Genomic DNA, 23,058 nt, shown 5'->3' on the forward strand with positions numbered 1-23,058 from the left:
AGATAGGCTAATGTGCTTTCGGTAGCATATGGGCCGAAATACACACGGTCAAAATTTAAAATTTCAAAATCCAAAAAGTCGATCTGAACCGTTCATCTTGTTCTCCATATTAATATGTGCTTGGAGACCAAATTTTACATTTTTCTGAATTTATTTACTATTTATTAAGCCACTTTGAAAATTGCTGATCCAACAGTGAACAAAACAGTAAAATCATTGGATTAGCGATTTTCAAAGTGGTTTAATAAATAGTAAAAAAAATTCAGAAAAATGTAAAATTTGGTCTCCAAGCACATTTCAATATGGAGAACAAGATGAACAGTTCAGATCGACTTTTTGAATTTCAAAATTTCAAATTTGGACCGTGTGTATTTCGGCCCATATGCTACCGAAAGCACATTAGCCTATCTCTCTCTCTCTCTCTCTCTCTCTCTCTCTCTCTATATATATATATATATATATATATATATATCCGAATTAGAAATTCAATTTATATCCGTATTCATATTTGTATTCGACTAATATTCGATTCGTATTCGTATCCGATTAATATCTGATCCGTATTCGTATCCGATTAATATCCGATTTGTATTCGTATCCGGAAAATAAAAATGGATACGAATATGGTTTTATCACTATCCGATCCGTATTCGATCCATTTTCACCCCTATGCACAGGGGTGTTAATGGGTACGATACGGGTTAGGGTGGAAGTATTTTTATACCCATACCCTACCCTTACCCATTAAGGGCCTGTTCGGTCTCCAATTGGGAATGAGAATAGACACATGAATTGAACTGAAAAGTATTGTTTCCGTGGGAAAAAAAATTCAGTTTAACTGAATTTTTGTTTTTAACGCTGCCGAACAGGGCCTAAGATTTGACCTTACCCTACCCTACCCTTACCCATTAAAATTATCAGGTATTGAAATGGTAGCGGGTGAATAACGAGTAATACTACTATAATAATTAGTTCTATTATATTTTACAAATAGAACATCAAAACTCATTTATTTCACACATATACAATAATATTACTAATAAAAAATAAAAATAAAAATATATATGCAATTAATTTTAACTAAACTGTAGTTTTTATAAAACAAGAAAATTCAAAAATAAAAATATATCTTCCTATAAATTTAATTATTTAATTAAAAAACATACAAAAATAAAACACTGAATAACAAAAGTACTCACTAATTATTGCTCAAACATATTATTATATAATTACCCTATAGGATAATGGATACGAAATAACCTTTATCTGTTTATCCGTACCCTTATCCGTTTAGCTAACGAAAAAAAATTATTTTCCATATCCACACTCAATAAGCCAATGAACAAAAACCCTCACCCATGCATACTCGCCCTTATCAAATACGATACGAATCGGATAAAAGGCTAAAAGGGTATCATTGACACCTCTACTCACGCAGGAATTTCAAAATAAAAAAATTTGAAAGAATTTTTTATTAATTGCTTGTGAAATTCGCTAACTATTCTATCTTTTTTTTATTAGGTTTAACAGTAGGTGTTCCTTGTTTACCAAGCTTTCACAATAAGCCTTTACCCAACGAATGCATATCCTCTGCATTAACTCAAAAAAGAATATTTTGAGTTCATGAATCTCAACCGTCTGATCTTAAATGGAGTCAATCCGGTTTCTGCTTATGATATAAGGAACTCTTTAATATTTGTGCAGATTTAATCTGCACGAATCTTAAAACAGATCGGATGCATTGACTCAAAAGATTCCCTTTTGAGTTAATGCAGAGATACGAATTCTTATCCAACGATTGCCACGTAATCCCTCCAAAACTGGTCAACCTCTCCGTACAGTAATTTGAAAAAAAAAATCAAATGACATTCATATTTTAAGCAAATTGATCAGACTAACAACACATTTATAATTTTGTTTTACTCCTTTTATTTAATTTAATAAAACATTTAAATTGTCAAATTAAACTGTTGTCAATTCATCAGCGGACCAGCTAAAGGGCACTAAGAAAAGAATTTATAGCAGCACGTGGGCTGTCAAAATTATAAATAGTCAATTTGTTCATCGCCACCTGCCTAATGAAGCAACCTGTCTAGATCAGATTTCAATCAAAAATAGTGCAACTAATAACGTAGAAATGCCGCACAACCCCATTTCGGCGCTGATGGTTGCATAACCATGTGCAACATGGTTTGTTTAGATTCAAAGTCCAAAATGTTGGATGATTTCTCCAATCATCTCTCAATTATCTCCGGATTCATGATTATTGGCTGACATTGCAAGCAATGAGAAATATATACCAGATTTGTCAAGATTACTGAAACAACGAAAATGAATCACACTGTTGGAGCATCATTGATGATTGGAGATTTAGTTTATATCGATCGTTGTGAATTACGTTGCGACGGTTCAACTAGTGTTAAGGCTACTTTTATACTGCGTAAATAGAAAAATGTTAACTTATATATCTCTTTGTCGATCACAGAGTAGGTCTGATGGACATCAAATCTTGTTTTGAATTTGATGAGTTTTAGGACCGTCTAATCTACTTTAAGATGTGAGTGCAAGTACATGTGGATATTAAAGCAGAGCGCACATATCTTAAAGCGGATCGCACGGTTTTGGAGCCCATCAAACCTAAAGTAGAATTAATGGACATCATACCTACTTTATGTTATAAGACCACTTTAAAATATGTACGCTCCACTTTAATATTCGTGTACGCTCACGTCCTAATTAGTACCACAATTCTCTTCATCATTTGTATTTCTCTACACCAATCAGAAAATAAAACTTTGGACATCTATGTTGTGTCACTGTGTTATTGGAGGGTTAGTATCATAAACAAAAAACAAAAGAAGAAAGAAAAAAAAGATTTAGACTTAATAAGTTACTGCAGTATAATTTTATTTTATAAAAAACACTTACAAAATTATAAAAAAACTTAATGGTGATAATATTTTCGAATCGATTTGCTAACATAACAAATCACAGCTTCCCATAAAACACTACGAGAGTCTGTTTTCTGATCGGTTTGCTATTATAGTCTTGTTGATGTAATCTACATACCATTTCTTGTGTAAAAGGAAATTTAGGACTCAATGAGTAGAACTAGGGTGTTCTTAAGTTCACCAAATTCTTTGGTGAACTCGAGTCTAAAATCAATCGAATCGGTTTTAAATGACAAATTCGAACTGTTGAAACCCGCATACTTTACGAGTAATGTTATTTACATATAAAAAAAAAATTGGAATTAATTTTCCATAGAGTCAACTGATCAAAAAACATTAAAAAAATAAATGCATTAAAATTAATTTATTAACTTTCTAATTTTAACCGCTTGACTTTATACTAAATTAATTTGTTTTTTTAGGGTATATACTAAATTAATTTGAATGTTTAAAATTTTCACATGTAGGCCCATCACTCGTAAGGTAGATAGGTTACAACGGTTTAGATTCATCATTTGAAGTTGTTTTGATGAGTTCTAGATTTGAGTTCACCAGAGGCTTGGTGAACTTAAGAACATCCTAGTTCTACTCATAATCAATTGATGACTTCATATATAGCTTCTATGAAGATTTAAAAGAAAAGAGTAAACCAATTGATTTTAATAAATGAATCTCTTTGATGGAAAGCTCCATAAAAAAGAGTCATTAAAGATTAAAAAAAAAGTTATTGAATAAAAGGATACTGTTTAATGCGTAATTTCTTTTTAAATCCAACGCCTCTATTCATAATAGAATTAGGGGTGGTTGGATGAATATAAGATCAAATTTAGTTCGATATTTGGTTGGAACCACCTGATACATATCAAGATTCATGTTGATAACTTTAAAATTCTTATATATCAAGTGCACACGAAGTTTGAAGCATATCAAACAACTCTGATTATACATCAGACCGCCTCCCGCTCCATTTAGAGTTACAATATACATTCACTGTTCAATGTCAGCATCTCAACGTCCTTGTAAATTTATACCAACCAATTCCATTTTCCCTTCCAATTAATCAATCAGTTTGCTACCAAATTGCTGGAAGGCAGAGCAGAGAGCAGCTGCCTAATTGAAAGGGTTAATTAGCCAAACCGGTGGAGTGTTAGCGCCAACCACCAACACAACACATGTGCTGTGATGGGAATTAATTAATGCCTAGACTCAACAGGCCTTGCATTCATATGTTTATCTCTTTAGAGAAATTTTAGTTTGGAATTAGCCCCATTCCAAATAAACTGCTGTCCTTTTATTTGCAGATTTGTGAATCTTTCAAACTATTATATGTCCTTTTCGGATTAATTGCTGCTCATCATCCTCTCCTGCGACAAATTGGCAAGTCGATGCACAAATTTCGAAATGAGACTCAATTGGTTTTGTTTTTGTTTTTGTTTTATATTCTTCAAAATGGATTGCGTAACTCTGTTTCAAAATGGAACTGGGATCTCTTCATACTGGTCGATAGTTATTCAACAGTCGTAAATATATTTGCGTTGAATTGATCTACAGCGTCCGTTGATAGTCAATGCGTGCACGATCTCAATCCAGTGGTTTAGACGTGTTTCCTTTGTCCTCGTATAATTCAACAGTCGAAACTATGTAACATATCATACGCTTTTGCACGAAATGGACGTCGCCATTTGTGTGCAAATATTCTAACAGGGTAGTTTTTGCTTTACGGAGCGCAGGAACTATGAATTAAAACAGTAATGTATATATAATTTGTGCGCTGAATAAGCTAAAACTGATCTGTTAAAATCTTTACCCACCATGGAGAGGGATCCAGGATTTCTGTCATGGTAGGGTACTATTTGAGTTCAAATAGCTAATTGGATTTAAACCCATTAATCTATTGGGTACACAATTTCAACTCAATGCTTATAACTATATTTATTATAAAATATGTTATAATTAATCATAAAATCAATTGACACAACATTAAAATATTTTTTCTAAACTAATGAAATGACACAATTTGAAGTGAGATTGTTCTTAACCAATTAACAAATTGAAGTCAAAACTTAGATACAAATTTAACCATAATATAAGTATTGAATAATAAAAGTCGCAAAAAGTTTAGCCGATTCATTTCTTTAGAATTGTAATAATAGGTCTCACTGTTAGACATTTCTTGTTCTCTTATTTCCTTTCATTATATTTACAAAATAAAGTATCACAGATCCGAAAACAAAACAAAATAAGCAAAATCGACCACAACTAAGAAGGAATCAGTTTAAAAATCGGACTAACTCAAACTAAGAATAGACACTATATTAGATCAAGAGTAGACACATTGAACAAATAATACTGAATCGACAAATCGAGATAGACAAATGCCTACCCCAATTTCCATGTGTATCCGCCATTGCCGCCATGTGTAATTGGCTGGAGAAATGCAAGGATATTGCAGTATTGGTGATCCATGAATTTGAACTGGAGAACTGGATCGAGGCTCAATTATAAAAAAAATCGGTTTTTCTGGTTTTTCCTTCCTTTTCTTGGATTCTTCCTGAAACTTTCTATTTCGCTTACTCTATGTTTTCCGTGCGTTGTGTGTTTTGTACAATTATAACGGGTCAAAAATAAGGATGATACGCTGTAGTTATTCCGAACTTGCCACAAAAAACATTGAGGTCTACACGTGGGGGTCCACCCATCTTCTCTAGAATGTCTAATTCGGGAAAAAGCAAATTTCTGTGCCTTGGCATGTGGTTTCATGTGTGTTGCCAAGTGGCTGACTCTTCTCAACAAACAAATAGTTTGGGTTAAGTTTGGCGGAATAAAATATTTATAACAAAAATATAATTCAGAAATGCGGTACAATAAAAAAGCAAAAAAAAAAAAAAAAATCCAAAAAAACGTCTCAAATTTTTTTTTTGTGAATTATTCGTAATTCTCTTTTTATTTATGAATAAAACATATTATATTTTTTTGTGTTTTATTTGGAATTTGATTCGGAGACGTCAAAAAAAAGAATAATACACAAATTATTCGTAAATTATATATGTATATTGTTACTATGTTTACTGCATCGTCTGATTTCAATTAGATGATGCAGATATTTTTTGTCTGGCCTTAATCAGATAATGCGAAATATTTGCATTCAAATTTTTTTGTCTGCTGATTTTACTGTTTTGTTAAGCCACCGTTGAATCAATAATTTTCAAAGTGGCTTAATAAATAGTAAAAAAATTCAGAAAAATATAAAATTTGGTCTCTAAGCACATATTAATATGGAAAACAAGATAAATGGTTCAGATCGACTCTTTGAATTTTGAAATTTTAAATTTAGACCGTATGCCTATCGGTCCATATACTATCGAATGCATATTAGTCACACACACACTCTCTCTCTCTATATATATATATAAATGTACTTGAAGATAAAAGTTAACATATTTTAGAATTTTCTATTATTTTTTTAAATAGATAAGAAATCACTTGATTTAAAAATTATAGACATCCGAAAACATTGATTTTTTATTTATTGGTTAAACTTTTTTATTTTTTTTAGTTAGTCCTTCCTATTGAGCCGATTTTTTTATAAATATCCAAAAAAATAATTAAATTTCAAAAAATAACCAAAGTTGTGCGGGATTTTGAAATCTACCCAAGCAGGAAATTTTTTTTCCGGTAATTCAGTCTAAAACGGAAAAATTTATTCCGGCTTTAAAATTCAAAAGGCAGCGTCTAAAAAAAAATGAGAAATCGTAAAAAAAATTTCCGGTTTCAACATTTTTTTCTTTTTTCAGATTTTTTATTATTTAAATTGAAATATTTATAATTTATTTATTTTTTCTATTGAAATATTAGAAATATTTAATATATTTATTTGAAAATAGATGGAATATTATATAATTTGATTTATTAGAAAGATTGCTACAAATAACCCGGATCAGCATTTTTCATGCCGGATTTTTTGCTGCTGTAAGAAAAATTAATATATTTCTTTATGAGTTATTGAAAAAAAAAAATGCTGGTTATTGATCCCGGATTCTGAGGTAATACAAAAATTTTTGAGTTATTGATCCCGGTTTCTCTCTCTCTGTCTAAACCCGGATTCTGAGTTATTGATCCCGGTTTAAAAGTCACTTCTAGGTAATACAAAAATTTTTGTGATCCTTCTAGTCCATATACTATCAGCATGAAAAATGTTGATCCAGGTTATTTGTAATAGTCTTTCTAATAAATCAAATTATATAGTATTCCATCTATTTTCAAATAAATATATTAAATATTTCTAATATTTCAATAGAAAAAATAAATAAATTATAAATATTTCTATTTAAATAATAAAAAATCTGAAAAAAGAAAAAAAATGTTGAAACCGGAATTTTTTTTAGACGCTGCCTTTTGAATTCTAAAGCCGGAATAAATTTTTCCGGTTTTAGATTGAATTACCGGAAAAAAAAAATTCCGTTTTGGGTAGATTTTGAAATTCCGCCCAACTTTGATTATTTTTTGAAGTTTAATTATTATTTTAGATATTTATAAAAAAATCGGCCTATTGAGTATTGACAATGTCGCCACCACCGCAAGTATTGGCCGCTCGGATCCAACTCTCAATTTATTCAAAATATAATTAAATTAAATTTTATAATAATGAATTGATGTGTGCCTATAGCAAATCACGTCCCTATATAAATCCCTTCTACCCCGGTACCCCCCAACAAGCTCCATAATTTCAACCTTCTCCTCCTATCCCATAAATCATCCATCCAAGTGTGAAAAAGAAAGCAAAATCTCTCAACAGAGAGGGAAGGGGAGAGAGTATCATTTTGGAAAATGGCTATCAAGTGGTTGTTGCCATTACTTCTTCTTGGCCTCCTCTTTCTCTTTGGTCGTGGAGATCTGTCTGGACCAATGTATGCATATATAATGGCAATTAATTTTAATTCCTTTATATATACATGTCATTAAGTTTTCCTAACCATGTTTTTTATTGATTCTTTTTTACATATATAGGAATGACAGAGCAAGGAGGCTTGGGGAATTGCATGGTAAAAACAAAGAGGCATCATCAGTGAGTGTTGTTGGAGCAGTGGATGATCCAGAAATGGTGGTGGCTGAGGTTCACAGGTTCAGTCCTTTTCTTAATCTTTTGCTTGAGTTTAGTAGGGTTTTACAGAGACGAGCTAAAAAAAAACTTGAAAAAGCTGAATAATTTAGTATAGTGTAATTTAATTTTATATAAAAGATTAAAAGTAACAATGCATACAATAATTATAAAATTTAATAAAATGAAATGATCAATTTATAGGAGTGTAAGTGTTTAACCCCTTTTATCTTCAGTAAACAGAGGCGGGGTTTATGCGGTTCTCTCTTAAAAGTTAAAACTATGCTCATAAATTCATTACCAGGAGTCCTATGCTTAATTAGACACTTTTTTTTAATTTTACTTTAATTAACAGAAAATTGTATTTAACACATAGATAATTGTAAATACTAAATGAGGTGGTATGCTAGACAATTGGATGGCATTGAAGGGTTGGACTACATAACTTTTTTTTTTTTTTCTGTGTATATTAACATGTATTTGGCCTTTGACATTTCAAAAGTCACATCTCCTGGTGCATAACTTGAGAGTTACAACATCATTCGCGCATAGAAACTTGAGTTTGGGAACGTTAAGAGAGATGATAAGATAATTAATGAAGCGATAAGATAACAAATCAAAAGAAAATAAAATCCAAAATCTAGGCAGTAGTATTTACATACATACTCGTGCTCATGCGTATTGTATCTTTGAATGCTGATCATACCTTCTAACCTTCTTTAACAAAGTACTTGTACCAGCTCTCCTCAAGTCAAGTCCTCATGGTTAATAAGCTAATTTAATATAAGACAGGTAGTCAATTTTGAGGTTAGTCAAGTTCAAGTTCTTCTTGGAGGTAGTCAATTTTAAGTACCTTTTTTGGGGTTAATTTAATATAAGACAGGTCAGATTGGGTATAAGCTAAATCGTCTGTTTCCCTGCCTACTTCAGAAATGATGAACAATAAAAATATAGCAGATATTTTCTTGCATGTAGTTTTCACAGAATGCCATATTTAGGTAGCATGTAAACAAAAATGCGGAGTTAGGCATGTATTTTATCATACTAAAAACACTAGCCAGTAAGTAGCCACATATTTTCTGTGCTTGCCTCATATTGCCCCCTAGCCTTTTTTTATTAAAAGGCCTAAGCCCATCTTCATTGAAGAAAAGTTAAATTACATCCTTACTGTGTTCATATTGCCCCGTAGTCCATGTACTTAGATCCCTGATTAAGCCTCTGCTTGACAGCATTATTTGGCTGTTGCTACTCTTTTCAAACACACACAAAAAATAAAAAAAGGAATCTAGTGATTTATCTCCACTCTATTAGATTTCTAAAGAAGTAATAAAAAATTTCGATAAACAAATGTTTTCTCAGATAATTCAGAGAAACAAACTTAGAAGTTCACGACCCGAAAAACAGAGTGCCTGAAGGTTTGCCACTGCTCCATCAGTTATCAGCATAATTTGTCCCTCTATTTGCAGAAAGAGTACTCTTACTGATTTTAACTTGAAATTTTCAATTTAACAAGTACAAAGTCCGATGCTCTGTGATTATTCACTTGACAATTCCATGCACAACGTGTCCAACATAATTCCCCAATAAATTCTGCAGGGATACATGTAACAACATGCAAAAATAAACAACAAGACTCACAGAAAAATGCCTTTCTGCAGATCCATCAATGAAAGCATAACAAGAAGACAGCTCAATTCTGTATCCTCCTGCGGCACGGGCAACCCGATTGACGACTGCTGGCGCTGTGACCCGAACTGGAAGAGCAACCGAAAGCGTTTGGCCGATTGTGGTATCGGGTTTGGACGCAATGCCCTTGGTGGCCGTGATGGCGATTACTATGTGGTCACGGATGCCGGTGATGATAATCCAGTCAACCCGAAACCCGGCACACTCCGTTATGCCGTGATTCAAGACAAGCCACTCTGGATCACTTTTTCTCGTGACATGGTCATCACCCTCAAGCAGGCAAGTAAAACTATTTTTGATTTTTTTTTTTTCTAAAATTTGTTAAAATAATCATTTTTGTGGTACATTTTCTCTTTCTTATATTATTTCCCTCAATTGTCATACAAGCAGGAGCTTATCATGAACAGCTTCAAAACCCTGGATGGGCGTGGCGTGAACGTTCACATTGCCAAGGGAGCATGCATAACGGTGCAATATGTCACTAACATAATCATCCATGGCATAAACATCCACGACTGTGTGCCGACCGGGAATGCCATGGTGCGCAGTTCGCCATCCCACTATGGGTGGCGGACCATGGCTGATGGCGATGGCGTGTCGATATTTGGCTCCAGCTACATCTGGGTTGATCATTGCTCCCTCTCCAACTGTGCTGATGGACTCGTTGATGCTGTCATGGGTTCAACTGCTATTACAATCTCAAATAACTACTTTACCCGTCACAATGAGGTGCGTGTAACCAGGTTTGCATCTAAGGATTGTATTGATACTGCAGTACTAATAAATAATAATCAGTATGTACTATCGGGCTCATGTCGTTGTTTTAATAAATTAACAACATTTGTCTAATTCTTTTCTGTTATTGGGGTTTTGAGCCACATGAATAATACTAAATCTTTTATGGGTCCCTAAAAACTTTGATTAATGCAGGTGATGTTACTGGGTCACAGTGATTCGTACGTGAAGGACAAGGCAATGCAAGTAACAATTGCTTTCAACCATTTTGGAGAAGGGCTTATTCAGAGAATGCCAAGGTAATTATGAAGTTTCTTAAGAAGTAAAAGGTGTTATAACTCAAAACATTATAGTTTAATTACATAATAAATATTTACTTCTTTTTTCTCCAAAACAGGTGCAGGCATGGCTACTTTCATGTGGTAAATAATGACTATACACACTGGGAGATGTATGCAATTGGTGGCAGTGCAAGTCCCACCATCAACAGCCAAGGCAACAGATATCTCGCTCCAAGCAACACTTTTGCGAAAGAGGTAAACAAGTGGTTATCAAAAATTAAGCTTGAATGGGACGTGTTGGTAGAAATGATCGATGCATTACCAGCTAATAAAAATGGTTACTTGATGGGTTTTTTTAATCAATGATGTCGAACTCATCAAACAAAAAACCCAGAAAAGAGGATTAACAGCATAGTAATTAAGCAAGAGGAAAAAAAATTAAACATGATTATGGAAGAGGTTAAACAAAAATAGTGGTTTGTCTGATTGTATCCCTATTGTGTAACCTGAGTAGCTGACTTCTAAAGGAGTAAAGAAGAAGATTTTTTTTTTTTTTTTTTAATTTGGTTTCCAAATTGAACAGGTAACAAAAAGGGTCGACTCAGATTCAAGCGTGTGGAAGAATTGGAACTGGAGGTCTGAAGGTGATCTCTTTCAAAATGGTGCATTTTTCACCCCTTCAGGCACTGGGTCTTCTTCAAGCTATGCAAGGGCTTCTAGCCTCGGGGCCAAACCGGCCTCCATGGTTGCTCAAATCACTTCTAGCGCCGGTGCACTTTCGTGCAAAAGTGGTTCCCTTTGCTAACTTAAATTGCCAAATCATCAAAGAGATGAAGAAACATTAAATTAAAGAACAAAAGCAAAAGAATATAGATTGTTGTCTTATAGATATTCTCCTAGTTTGATAGTAATAATTTATTATTCTTGTTGGCAACCTCCATCCGCCACCACCGCAAGTAACCGTGTCGGTGCGAAGTGTTGCACATTCTTCTTATTTTCTTTCCCCCTCTTTTGAATGGGGAACATAATTGGCTTGGCTTGATGTAACATAGACAATTACTTATACATATTTTCAATTTGTAAATAAAACTTCTCCATTATATTGCCTAAATCCTGTGCTAAATTCTTTCTTGTGAGGGATAAACCCTGTGCTGAATTCAATGGATCAAGAACTGTTACCCTTTAGAATTTTAGGCCCATAATAGACCTTTGTTTCAAAAAGGAGGCCATGGTCCATGGGCCAATTTTAAGTCACAACTTCTCTATGTCGGCAAGATGGAAAGTCAGCAAACAGATCCAACACAGAAACCTGTGCGTGCCTCTCTGGAAACAGAATTGTTTTTTTTTTTTTTTTTTTAATTTTTTCAAGAATCAGGGAGTCAAGTCACAGAAAGAAGTGCTCGGAAAATTTAAAAAAAGGACCAAGTCTCTGTACGGAAGATACTGTCGCTAGAGAATTATTTTCGGAATTTTTTTTTTATAAATCATAATTAAGAAAATCATTTTTAAGGAACCAGTATGATTCCTTTTTTTTTTTTTTGAAAAACAACAAAGACCGAATGCTTCATTCGGTCTCCACTTTTTGCTTTTCTCTAGATCTCACCTATTTTTACACTTTTTCCGTGCGGTCTACGGTGTGGTGATGCTTTTCTCCAGACCGAATGGAGGATTCGGTTTTGATGTTTTTTATTTTTATTTTTTAATATAAATATTTTTTTATAATATATATTTACATATACATATATATACATGTATTATATTATATATACATATACATATACATATACATAGGCATATAGGCTGTGGCTAATTTGCTGCCGGCAGCATTTCTGCCGGCGGTGCTGCCGCCCATTTTTCTGTTTTGTGATGTCCAAACAACAAATCCAAACCGTTAGATGTTTAATCTATATTATAATCTACTTGGAGACCAAATTTTACATTTTTTGGAATTTTTTTACTATATATTAAGCTGGTTTGAAAAACGCTGATTTCAATGCTGCAGAAATTTACTGAAATCAGCGGTTTTCAAACCAGCTTAATATATAGTAAAAAAATTTCAAAAAATGTAAAATTTGGTCTCCAAGTAGAGTATAATATAGATTAAACATCTAACGGTTTGGATTTGTTGTTTGGACATCACACAGCTAAATATAGCCCCGGCAGCACCTCTGCTGAAATGCTGCCAGCAGCAATTTAGACAGACCCCATATACATATATTATATTATATTATATATACATATACATATACATAGGTTGTGGCTAATTTGCTGCCGGCAGCATTTCTGCCGGCAGTGCTGCCGCCCATTTTTCTGTTTTGTGATGTCCAAATAACAAATTCAAACCGTTAGATGTTTAATCTATATTATAATCTACTTGGAGACCAAATTTTATATTTTTTGGAATTTTTTTACTATATATTATGCTGGTTTGAAAACCGCTGATTTCAATGCTGCAGAAATTTACTGAAATCAGCGGTTTTCAAACCAGCTTAATATATAGTAAAAAAATTCCAAAAAATGTAAAATTTGGTCTCCAAGTAGATTATAATATAGATTAAACATCTAACGGTTTGGATTTGTTGTTTGGACATCACACGGCTAAATATAGCCCCAGCAGCACCTCTGCTGAAATGCTGCCAACAGCAATTTAGACAGACCCCATATACATATATTATATTATATTATATATACATATACATATACATATATTATATTATATTATATTATATTATATTATATATACATATATTATAAAAAAAATGAGTTTATAAAAAAAACCGAAACAGCGTTTATAAACAAAATACTGATCGTTAAAACTTAAACTGAATTTTTGAAGCACTAAATGACATTTTTTTATAATTCTGATGCTTCGAATGCTCGAAGATTTCCCTAGGGCGATATTCAGATCCGTCTCGTCTCCTCCTTTTCGAAAAGTGGTAATATGTGCAAATCCGACTTTCCTAGCCAAAGTTATGACTGTTTAATTTTGTTTCGAAAACTGAACTTTGAAAATTCATAACTAACTGCAGAAAAATCCAAATAAATTGAAATTTGTGTCAATTATGTGTATTTTTGAATGCACTACATGCTGGTGTAATCACTTTTGCAGTTTGATCCCTGTATCAGTCCAAACTTGCTGATTTACCAGCAGATGTCAAATTTGATATACATATACATATATTATATATAGATATGTATTATATGCATATATATACATATACATATTATATATATATATATATATATATATATATAAAGAGAGAGAGAGATGGGTTATGGTGCATTGCAATGCATGGAGGGGTTTGTGCATTGGACCATAAATCTAAAATTCAAAATCCAAACCGTTCATCTTGTTCTCCATATTAATATGTGCTTGGAGACCAAATTTTACATTTTTCTGAATTTTTTTACTATTTATTAAGTATTTTACAAAATTGTTGATCCAACGGTGGCTGCTGATTTTACTGTTTTGTTAAGCCACCGTTGGATCAACAATTTTGTAAAATACTTAATAAATAGTAAAAAAAATTCAGAAAAATGTAAAATTTGGTCTCCAAGCACATATTAATATGGAGAACAAGATGAACAGTTTGGATCGGTCATTTGAATTTTGAATTTTAGATTTATAGTCCAATGCACAAACCCCTCATGCATTACAATGCATGATAGCCCATCTCTCTCTCTCTATATATATATATATATACATATATGTATATATACATATGTATATATATACATATATGTATATATATACATATGTATATATACATATATGTATATATATACATATGTATATATACATATATGTATATAGGGTCTGTCTAAATTGCTGCTGGCAGCATTTCGGCAGAGGTGCTGCCGGGGCTATATTTAGCTGTGTGATGTCCAAACAACAAATCCAAACCATTAGATGTTTAATCTATATTATAATCTACTTGGAGACCAAATTTTACATTTTTTGGAATTTGTTTACTATATATTAAGCTGGTTTGAAAACCGCTGATTTCAGTAAATTTCTGCAGCATTGAAATCAGCGGTTTTCAAACCAGCTTAATATATAGTAAAAAAATTTCAAAAAATGTAAAATTTGGTCTCCAAGTAGATTATAATATAGATTAAACATCTAACGGTTTAGATTTGTCGTTTGAACATCAAAAAATAGAAAAAACAGTGGCAGCACCGCCGGCAGAAATGCTGCCGGCAGCAAATTAGCCACAGCCTATGTATATATATACATATGTATATATATATACATATATTATATTATATATGCAATATTATATATACATATATTATATTATGAGATGAGCTACGGTGAGTTGCAAAGTAAAGCGACTATTTTACTTTACACTCATATTTTGCGATTTTAAAGTTCAAAACGTCAATCTGAACTGTTCATCTTGTTCTCCATATTGAAATGTGCTTGGAGACCAAATTTTACATTTTTCTGAATTTTTTTACTATTTATTAAGTATTTTACAAAATTGTTGATCCAACGGTGGCTTAACAAAACAGTAAAATCAGCAGCCACCGTTGGATCAATAATTTTGTAAAATACTTAATAAATAGTAAAAAAATTCAGAAAAATGTAAAATTTGGTCTCCAAGCACATATTAATATGGAGAACAAGATGAACGATTTGGATCGGCCATTTGGATTTTGAATTTTATATTTATGGTCCAATGCACAAACGTCTCCATGCATTGCAAAGCACCATAACCCATCTCTCTATATATATATAGCCCACCATAGCCCATCTTGTTCTCCATATTGAAATGTGCTTGGAGACCAAATTTTACATTTTTTTGGAATTTTTTTACTATTTATTAAGCCACTTTGAAAATCATCGATCTGGTGGTCCACAATTTTTTACTGTTCACCCGGATTTTCAGATTTTCAAATTTTCAAAGTGGCTTAATAAATAGTGAAATAATTCCAAAAAATATAAAATTTGGTCTCCAAGCACATTTCAATATGGAGATCACATCTAACGGTTCGGATCGACATTTTGAACTTTGAAAATGAAGATATTGCGTGAAGTAGAAACGTGTTTTACTTCACGCAATATCTTCATTTTCAAAGTTCAAATAGCTGATCCAAACCGTTAGATGTTTACTATATTAAAATATGCTTGGAAACTAAATTTTACATTTTTTGAATTTTTTTTAGTATTTATTAAGCCACTTTGAAAATCTGAAAATTCGGGTGAATAGTAAAAAACAGTAAAAAATTCTGAACCGCTGGATCGGCGATTTTCAAAGTGGCTTAATAAATAGAAATTTTTTTTTCAAAAAATGTAAAATTTGGTCTCCAAGCACATTTCAATATGGAGATCATGTTGAGTGGTTCGGATCGACATTTTGAACTTTAAAATCGCAAAATATGAGCGTGAAGTAAAATAGTCGCTTTACTTCGCAACTGACCGTAGCCCAACTCTATACATATACATAAAAACATATTATATATACATAAAAAAGGATTATTCGGATCTTCTGTGGCCGAGTCTGTGAAAAACTGAAAAAATTGGTGAGACCTAATGCTTCATTCGGTCTGGAGAAAAGCAAAAAGTGGAAACCGAATAAAGCATTCCGTCTTTGTGGTTTTTCACAAAAAAAAAAACAATCATGCTGGTTCCCTAAAAATGATTTTTTTAATTATGGTTTATAAAAATATTCTTATTTTCGTGTATACCCACGATTTTATAAATAATAATATGATAATTATTTATTACTATTTTTGAAAGATTAATATTTTTTTTTTGAAAACTTGATAGTAGCTACCAAGGTTCGTGAGGGGGAATTGAACTCTCGACCTTTGGGTACAACAACTCTAAGACATTTTCCTAGCCAATTGTGCTACCTCCCCATTCTCGAAAGATTAATATTATAATAATATTGTCTGAATGAGTGAATTCCGAAATCCGAACCTTATATCTGCATCTGTTTAAAAAAAAACTTGTGGATGATGTACCCAGTACCCGTTAAATGTTCAGATTTAAAACACAGTTGTTCTTATTTCAAAATATGCCTTGTTGTTATTCTGACAAAACCCGGGATAGGCACACACGCCCAAAAAGGAGGGGAGGGGGGCGGTGGTGGAGGAATGATTCTGTCAGCAGAATACCAGATGCCCCTCCCCTCAGCGGGTTATAAAAGCAAAAGAAAAGGTCCCCGCCCACTCCCAAGTCCCAACAAACCCAAAAAAAAGACGAAAACAATATCCAATAATAAAAAAAAAAAAGTAGTCGCCACCTCTTCCTCCGTGCATTGGTCGCAAGCTTCCGGACATCAACCAAATCAACACACCATAGACGCGACTATATTATCTCCATCGGATCAAACGAAGCAGAAGCATTATCGCTGAAATGGACGAACCCAACGGAGCTAGCTCCATTTCATCTCCATTTCCTGGTGAGTATATCCATGAATAAGTTTCACTTGACCTGAGCTATAATCACTTTGTGCAATCTCAGCATTGTCACTTCCCTAGGGATGATCATTTAATCATGGACTTGTAATCACAGAAAAGGAAGCAGTGTAGGAATTGATCGTTGATTATTGGAAATCAATGTGATGTTCTTTGCAAAAAGCATCTTAACTTTTGTTCATCGGCACATGAATTATCTCATTTACGATGCCAATTTGACTTTGTTTGGTCAGCTCTTCCAATGGTTTTATCTGTAGTATAGTCATTTAGACCAATTTTGCGTAAATATTATATGCAATAAGCGCTATTGATAAAATCCTCTAATACGTTCCTTTGAACAATTGTACTGCTATGAAATCTGAAACATTTTTTTATCAGTGGAAATTGACAGGTATTTTGACAGCTCAGAAAGACTACCAGGTGAAATTGTATCTACCGAACTATCCAGGTCACTGGGAAATGCTCTAAATCTGCATCCATCAAACAGTGAGACTAATGAGAATACTACTCATCCTGGCCCCAAATGTCATGACAACATTTCTGATGAAAAGGTTTCAATGCTTTCTGCTTGTACATTAATTACATAACTTTTCACAATTATAAGATATTAAACAATCTATTTGAAACAATGCAGCACAAGGTGCTGTCTAGGATAGCAACAATCAAACATGATGGCACTGTTCTTCTTGATCTCCTAGACAATGAAGATGCAACTATTCATTTTGAGGATGCTTATACACAGGCTCCTTATTTAGGAAGGATAGGCACAGTAGATTTTCAACATAGGCCTCCTATGCAGATTGTTATTCTTATTGTCGGCACAAGGGGAGACGTGCAGCCGTTTCTTGCTATTGCAAAGCGTCTAAAGGTTGTTCATGGAAATATTTGGTATAATGATAAAGTTTGAAAAGATCTTTCAATGTAAATGTGAATGTTTAGCCATGTCTGTACTTTTACAGGAACTAGGGCATCGTGTTAGATTAGCAACTCATGCAAACTTCGAGCAGTTTGTTTTGGATGCTGGGGTGGAATTCTACCCTCTAGGTGGTGATCCAAAAGTTCTCGCTGAATGTATAAAAACTTCACTCTTTTTGACATCAAAACAAGTTCGATAATCAATTCAACTCAAAATCAGTTTTAATTACCAATTTTGTTTTGCACATAACTTTGGTTCATAGTTGTTCCTCTTTAAATAGACATGGTAAAGAACAAGGGCTTCTTACCTTCCCATCCTTCAGAAGTTCAGAATCAACGAAACCAGATCAAGGATATCGTATTTTCTATGCATTCTGCTTGTACAAAGCGGGATCCTGTTACAGGTGCTCCTTTCAAAGTTGATGCAATAATCGCCAACCCTCCAGCATACGGTCAGTTTAATCTCTGATTGCAATTCTGAAATTGGTACAGTGCCAGTCAAGTTTGGTACAGGTCCATGTTGTTTGTTACTAGCTGACTCATCAACATTTACTCAGGACATGAGCATGTGGCAGAGGCACTAAATGTACCACTTCACGTATTTTTTACAATGCCATGGACGTGAGCCTCTCTTCCTCCCTTCCTCTCTCCCTCCCTCTCTTTTTGAAACTCTTTAGTGCCTTCCAATCTCTCTCTTATTGAAAATCTGGCAGCGGCTGCACTCTCTCTCTCTCTCTCTGTCTCTGTTCCTAGGTATTTATTGATTTGTTGTGCTGGCTTAACATGCATTAGGTCAAATTTATTCTTTACAGACCTACTGGTGAATTTGCACATCCTCTTTCCCGTGTCAAGCATCCTCCTGGTGCTGCTGGATACAAAGTGAGTGCACATATGATCTAAGGCATGAAAATAGTTGACCTGGACATGAGCGGTTGACTTGACCAAACAAACTAATTTGCGAGGTGGCATTGCATGGTATTGTATGCAATTGCAAAAGATTCTGTGGCATACTTCTGGTATTTCCATATTGAAAGAGAAGACTGAACTTGAACTGGAAATCACCTGAAAATGTAGCCTGACTTGAGTAGTTTAAGCATGTTGTTTCTTAAGGCTTCATTGTGCTATTTTAAACTGCAATGACATATTTAATTTCCTGTAGGTAATGCAGCTTTCATACTATGTAGTTGACCTCATGATTTGGCTCGGCATACGAGACATTATAAATGATTTCCGGAAAACAGATTTGAAGTTAGAGTCCATAGGCTTTCATACTGTTTCGGAGAATGCTCTTAATACTCCTCATGGATACATCTGGAGCCCTTCTCTTGTGCCAAAGCCAAAAGGTATATCAAAATATTTCCTTCTCTGTGAAAGATTTACATGTGGCACAAGCCAGATGCAACAATATAATATGCCTGTTTTTTTTATTAATTATGTAGATTGGGGTCCTAAAGTGGATGTAGTTGGATTCTGCTTCCTTGATCTTGCTTCAAACTACACACCTCCCGAAGAACTTGTGAAATGGCTTGAAGCTGGTGAAAAGCCTATCTACTTTGGTTTTGGCAGTCTGGTGAGTTTCTATCTCATAGAGCAAGCAATTTGGTACCATTTGAGTATCAGTGTTACTATCTTGAATTATATAAAATTATCCCATCTCTGTTAAAACTGTAGCCAGTTGAAGAACCAGAGAAGTTGACCGAAACAATTGTCGAGGCATTAGAAGCCAGAGGGCAAAGAGGGATCATTAATAAAGGATGGGGCGGACTTGGAAAATGTACTATTCTGGTACTTTAATTGATTAATAATTTGAATCCATGTCCATTTGTTAAGACATATACTAATAAATATGGGTGGGTGCAAATTTCTAGTGGAAAGACCGAGGGATTTTGTGTACCTGCTGGATAATGTTCCTCATGATTGGCTCTTCTTGCAGTGTAAGGCTGTGGTAAGCTTCACTATTTTTTTTGTGGGATTGGTTGTATTGACAGCCACTACAGTCGATCAAACAATATTAAAATAAAAGAACATAATTAGATATCTTTCTATAATCATATAGGTTGTGTATCAAATTTTGTACAATTTAAAAACTGGTTTGCTTTCCTTTGTGTGGTTTGACAAATTAACAGTTCAGTTTTACACCAATTTTAAAAACCAATTGGCATTCCTTCAAGCATTTTGAACTTGATTGGTAACCAAGTTATTCCTAAATTCCCCCAAAAATTTGATACACGACATATGTAAACTACAGAAAAAATATCTGCGATTTATTTTTTTTCATAATCTTTTTGTCAGATGTTGCGGTTGTAAAATATCTGTGGTTGTCAATAATTTTTTTTTTAATTTCCATATACTGTCTACATAGTGGGAGAGTCTTCTGCAGCATTGCGGTTGTAGTGTTTTCATTTTCAAGTCGTTTTATATACTTGTATTGGATTTCATGTGACCTCACCTGTTTATTTCTTATAAGGTGCATCATGGTGGTGCTGGGACAACAGCTGCTGGTCTAAAGGCAGCGGTACTCTCTCTCTCTCTCACACATGTGTGCACGTGCGGATGCCCACTGACAAACACAGCTGAATTTTGTTGAAGTGCATCTGTATTCGTCTCATTAGAATCCATAACCAAATTGTGTTGCAGTAATCTTTGATGCACTGTTCTAGAAGACACTGGCAATCCTACTCTGATTAAAACATAACTAAATTATGTTATTAGTTCCTAACTGATGTTCATAATATTGTACAGTGCCCTACAACAGTTGTTCCATTTTTCGGCGACCAACCATTTTGGGGTGAAATGGTGCATGCAAGGGGAGTAGGACCTGCACCACTACCCATTGAGCAATTCAACAAAGAAGCTGTGATTGAAGCAATAGACTACATGATGGATCCAATGGTTTGTCAATAATGTTCTTTCAATTCATATTTAAAGATCTTTCAAGTTAAATATTTGAGTGAGGCTATGGTACTATGCATAGCGCGAATTGATCCGTACTATGGATCAATATCTTTGCTTTCAATATTCAAGCAGTCGATCTGAACCATTTAACATGATCTTCATATGAAAATGTACCTGCATATCCAATTTTACATTTTTTAGAATATTTTTACTATTTTTTAGATAAGTATAAAATCACTTAATCTAAAAATTTTCTAGATCATTCAAAAGTAGTAATTTTCGACCTATTTAAAAATATAATAAAAAAAGTTTCATAAATGTAAAATTTAGTCTGCAAGTACATTTTCATATGGAGGATCATGTTGACAGATAAGATGGACTATTTGAACTTTAAAAGTGAAGATATTACAGACCGCAAGTACCATAACCTCACTCTCAGTATTTTTCCCTTGGTTGATTTGAGATCACCTTGTCATGATATCGTATTAGTAATTTGAGAAGTTTTCATCATCTAAAGGAGGCTTTTTTCCTTGCAAAAATATATAGGTGAAAGAAAAAGCAAATGAGATGGCAAAGGCAATGGAGTCCGAAGATGGTGTAACAGGTGCAGTGAATGCATTCTTCAAGCACCTTCCTTCAGCATCACCACCTCCAGATCATGAAGAAGAGTCACCAGGCATATTTAAGCGTTTAAAGGACAGATTTCACTTGAAACCTTCCAGTTGATCGATGATTTTAAAACAAGAAAAGGCATGCCCTTTAAATTAGCCTCCAGTTGTTAATTTTGTGATGTTGATTCTTATTTTTACTTGTTTTTTATTTTTATTATTTTGAAATGCTTGCGGAAACCGATTATGTATCTCTCTATGAAGATGAGATCTATCATCATGAATGCGAGGTAAAGTGCAAATCTACCGATGTATAGAAGACATGGATACTTTTCAAAAGTTGTTCTTGCAATCCTTGTATAGAACTCCGTTATTCACGCGTACCTTTATTTCTCTGTAATATTTATTAAACAAATAAGTTGAAGGTTCAACTTTAAATATTTACAAAAATATTTTCATCCAAATTTCAAACATACATGCGACCTATTTTATCCTCTAAAAGAACTAAAAACAAGTGTTGAACTGTCACCCGTGGCTGCAATGGATTTGGGAGTGAGCGTTGGTGATAGGTTTGAATTAGTCAAAGAATCGAAAGGAGAAGAGAATGATGGGCCATCTGCACGAGTTCTGTGTCGTGTTCTCGCGTGAAAAGGGCGAAGTGAGACGATGAGTAGGAGGACATTCTTGTCAGGCTTAATGAATCATGTCGCCATGTCAACTACAGCATATTCTAGAAATTAAAATAGACTTTGCCACATTGAATTTTAAAACTAGGAATGGAGGGCAAATATTTTAACGGAGTAGTTTTGGCTTCATGCGCTGCATGACGCCAAAGCTGCTCTGTTAAAATCTCTGCACGAAATGAAAGCCCGGTATGCTCTGAGGACTTCAGCTTGGGTCCGATGGCCATTGGACCAAAGTGGTTCCAATGGGTTCAATCACCATCGGATCTGTTTTAGGATTCGTGCGCACGAATTTTAAAACATATGCAAAAGTGTGAGCACGAATCCTAGAGCAGATCCAATAATAGTAAATCTCTCTCGTCCAACGACAAAATGGGGGCGAGCCGGCAAGTAAGAAGTAATCATCTGTAGGGACCACAAGACGATAGGGCTGTTATTGGATCAAATTTGGATCCGGATCATCGTGGGACCCAAATGTAAAATCTATTTAAAACGAATTCTGAATCGATTCAAATCATATTTTAAATTCTTTGTTAAAATATTAAAAACATCAGAACATGCATAACATGAATAAACATTAAATCATTTTGCATTATAAGTACATAATAACATAGCAATTCTCGCAACATTAAAATGCTTTATAATAACAATCATGCAATACATACAAGTAACGTTGACTAATTTGATTAAGATTACTAACAAATATCGATCAAATATTATTGTAATTAGACAAACAAGTTATCCTTCTTATGAACACATACAAGTCAATTCATACAAATC

The 23,058-nt window shown here is 33.7% G+C and overlaps 2 protein-coding genes across 2 annotated transcripts; both read left to right on the top strand.

Annotated features, from left to right (window-relative positions):
- Positions 1-7,659: 7,659 nt before the first annotated feature.
- On the top strand, positions 7,660-11,874 carry LOC144567771 (putative pectate lyase 5). The gene is made up of 7 exons (XM_078317943.1): positions 7,660-7,858; positions 7,959-8,072; positions 9,708-10,014; positions 10,126-10,464; positions 10,666-10,769; positions 10,868-11,006; positions 11,335-11,874. The coding sequence occupies exons 1-7, from the start codon at positions 7,779-7,781 to the stop codon at positions 11,554-11,556; spliced, it is 1,305 nt and encodes a 434-aa protein (XP_078174069.1). The 5' UTR covers positions 7,660-7,778; the 3' UTR covers positions 11,557-11,874.
- A 5,003-nt stretch (positions 11,875-16,877) lies between these two features.
- On the top strand, positions 16,878-21,978 carry LOC144567255 (sterol 3-beta-glucosyltransferase UGT80A2-like). Its single transcript, XM_078317349.1, has 14 exons — positions 16,878-17,161; positions 17,556-17,728; positions 17,812-18,045; positions 18,137-18,248; positions 18,374-18,544; positions 18,650-18,713; positions 18,905-18,971; positions 19,252-19,435; positions 19,532-19,662; positions 19,764-19,866; positions 19,961-20,037; positions 20,560-20,607; positions 20,835-20,984; positions 21,534-21,978. Exons 1-14 carry the CDS (start codon positions 17,116-17,118, stop codon positions 21,711-21,713), a joined length of 1,740 nt encoding a protein of 579 aa, XP_078173475.1. The 5' UTR covers positions 16,878-17,115; the 3' UTR covers positions 21,714-21,978.
- Positions 21,979-23,058: the final 1,080 nt, after the last annotated feature.

This window comes from Carex rostrata, chromosome 16, assembly GCF_964058835.1.
Source record: "Carex rostrata chromosome 16, lpCarRost1.2, whole genome shotgun sequence".
NCBI lineage: Eukaryota > Viridiplantae > Streptophyta > Magnoliopsida > Poales > Cyperaceae > Carex > Carex rostrata.

Coding starts and splice junctions, on each gene's coding strand:
- LOC144567771 (XM_078317943.1), top strand. CDS start 7,779: ATGGCTATCAAGTGGTTGTTGCCATTACTTCTTCTTGGCCTCCTCTTT. Junction 10,465..10,665: donor ACTTTACCCGTCACAATGAG/GTGCGTGTAACC, acceptor TGATTAATGCAG/GTGATGTTACTGGGTCACAG. Junction 10,770..10,867: donor CTTATTCAGAGAATGCCAAG/GTAATTATGAAG, acceptor TCTCCAAAACAG/GTGCAGGCATGGCTACTTTC.
- LOC144567255 (XM_078317349.1), top strand. CDS start 17,116: ATGGACGAACCCAACGGAGCTAGCTCCATTTCATCTCCATTTCCTG. Junction 17,162..17,555: donor CATTTCATCTCCATTTCCTG/GTGAGTATATCC, acceptor TTTTTTTATCAG/TGGAAATTGACAGGTATTTT. Junction 19,867..19,960: donor ATGGGGCGGACTTGGAAAAT/GTACTATTCTGG, acceptor GCAAATTTCTAG/TGGAAAGACCGAGGGATTTT.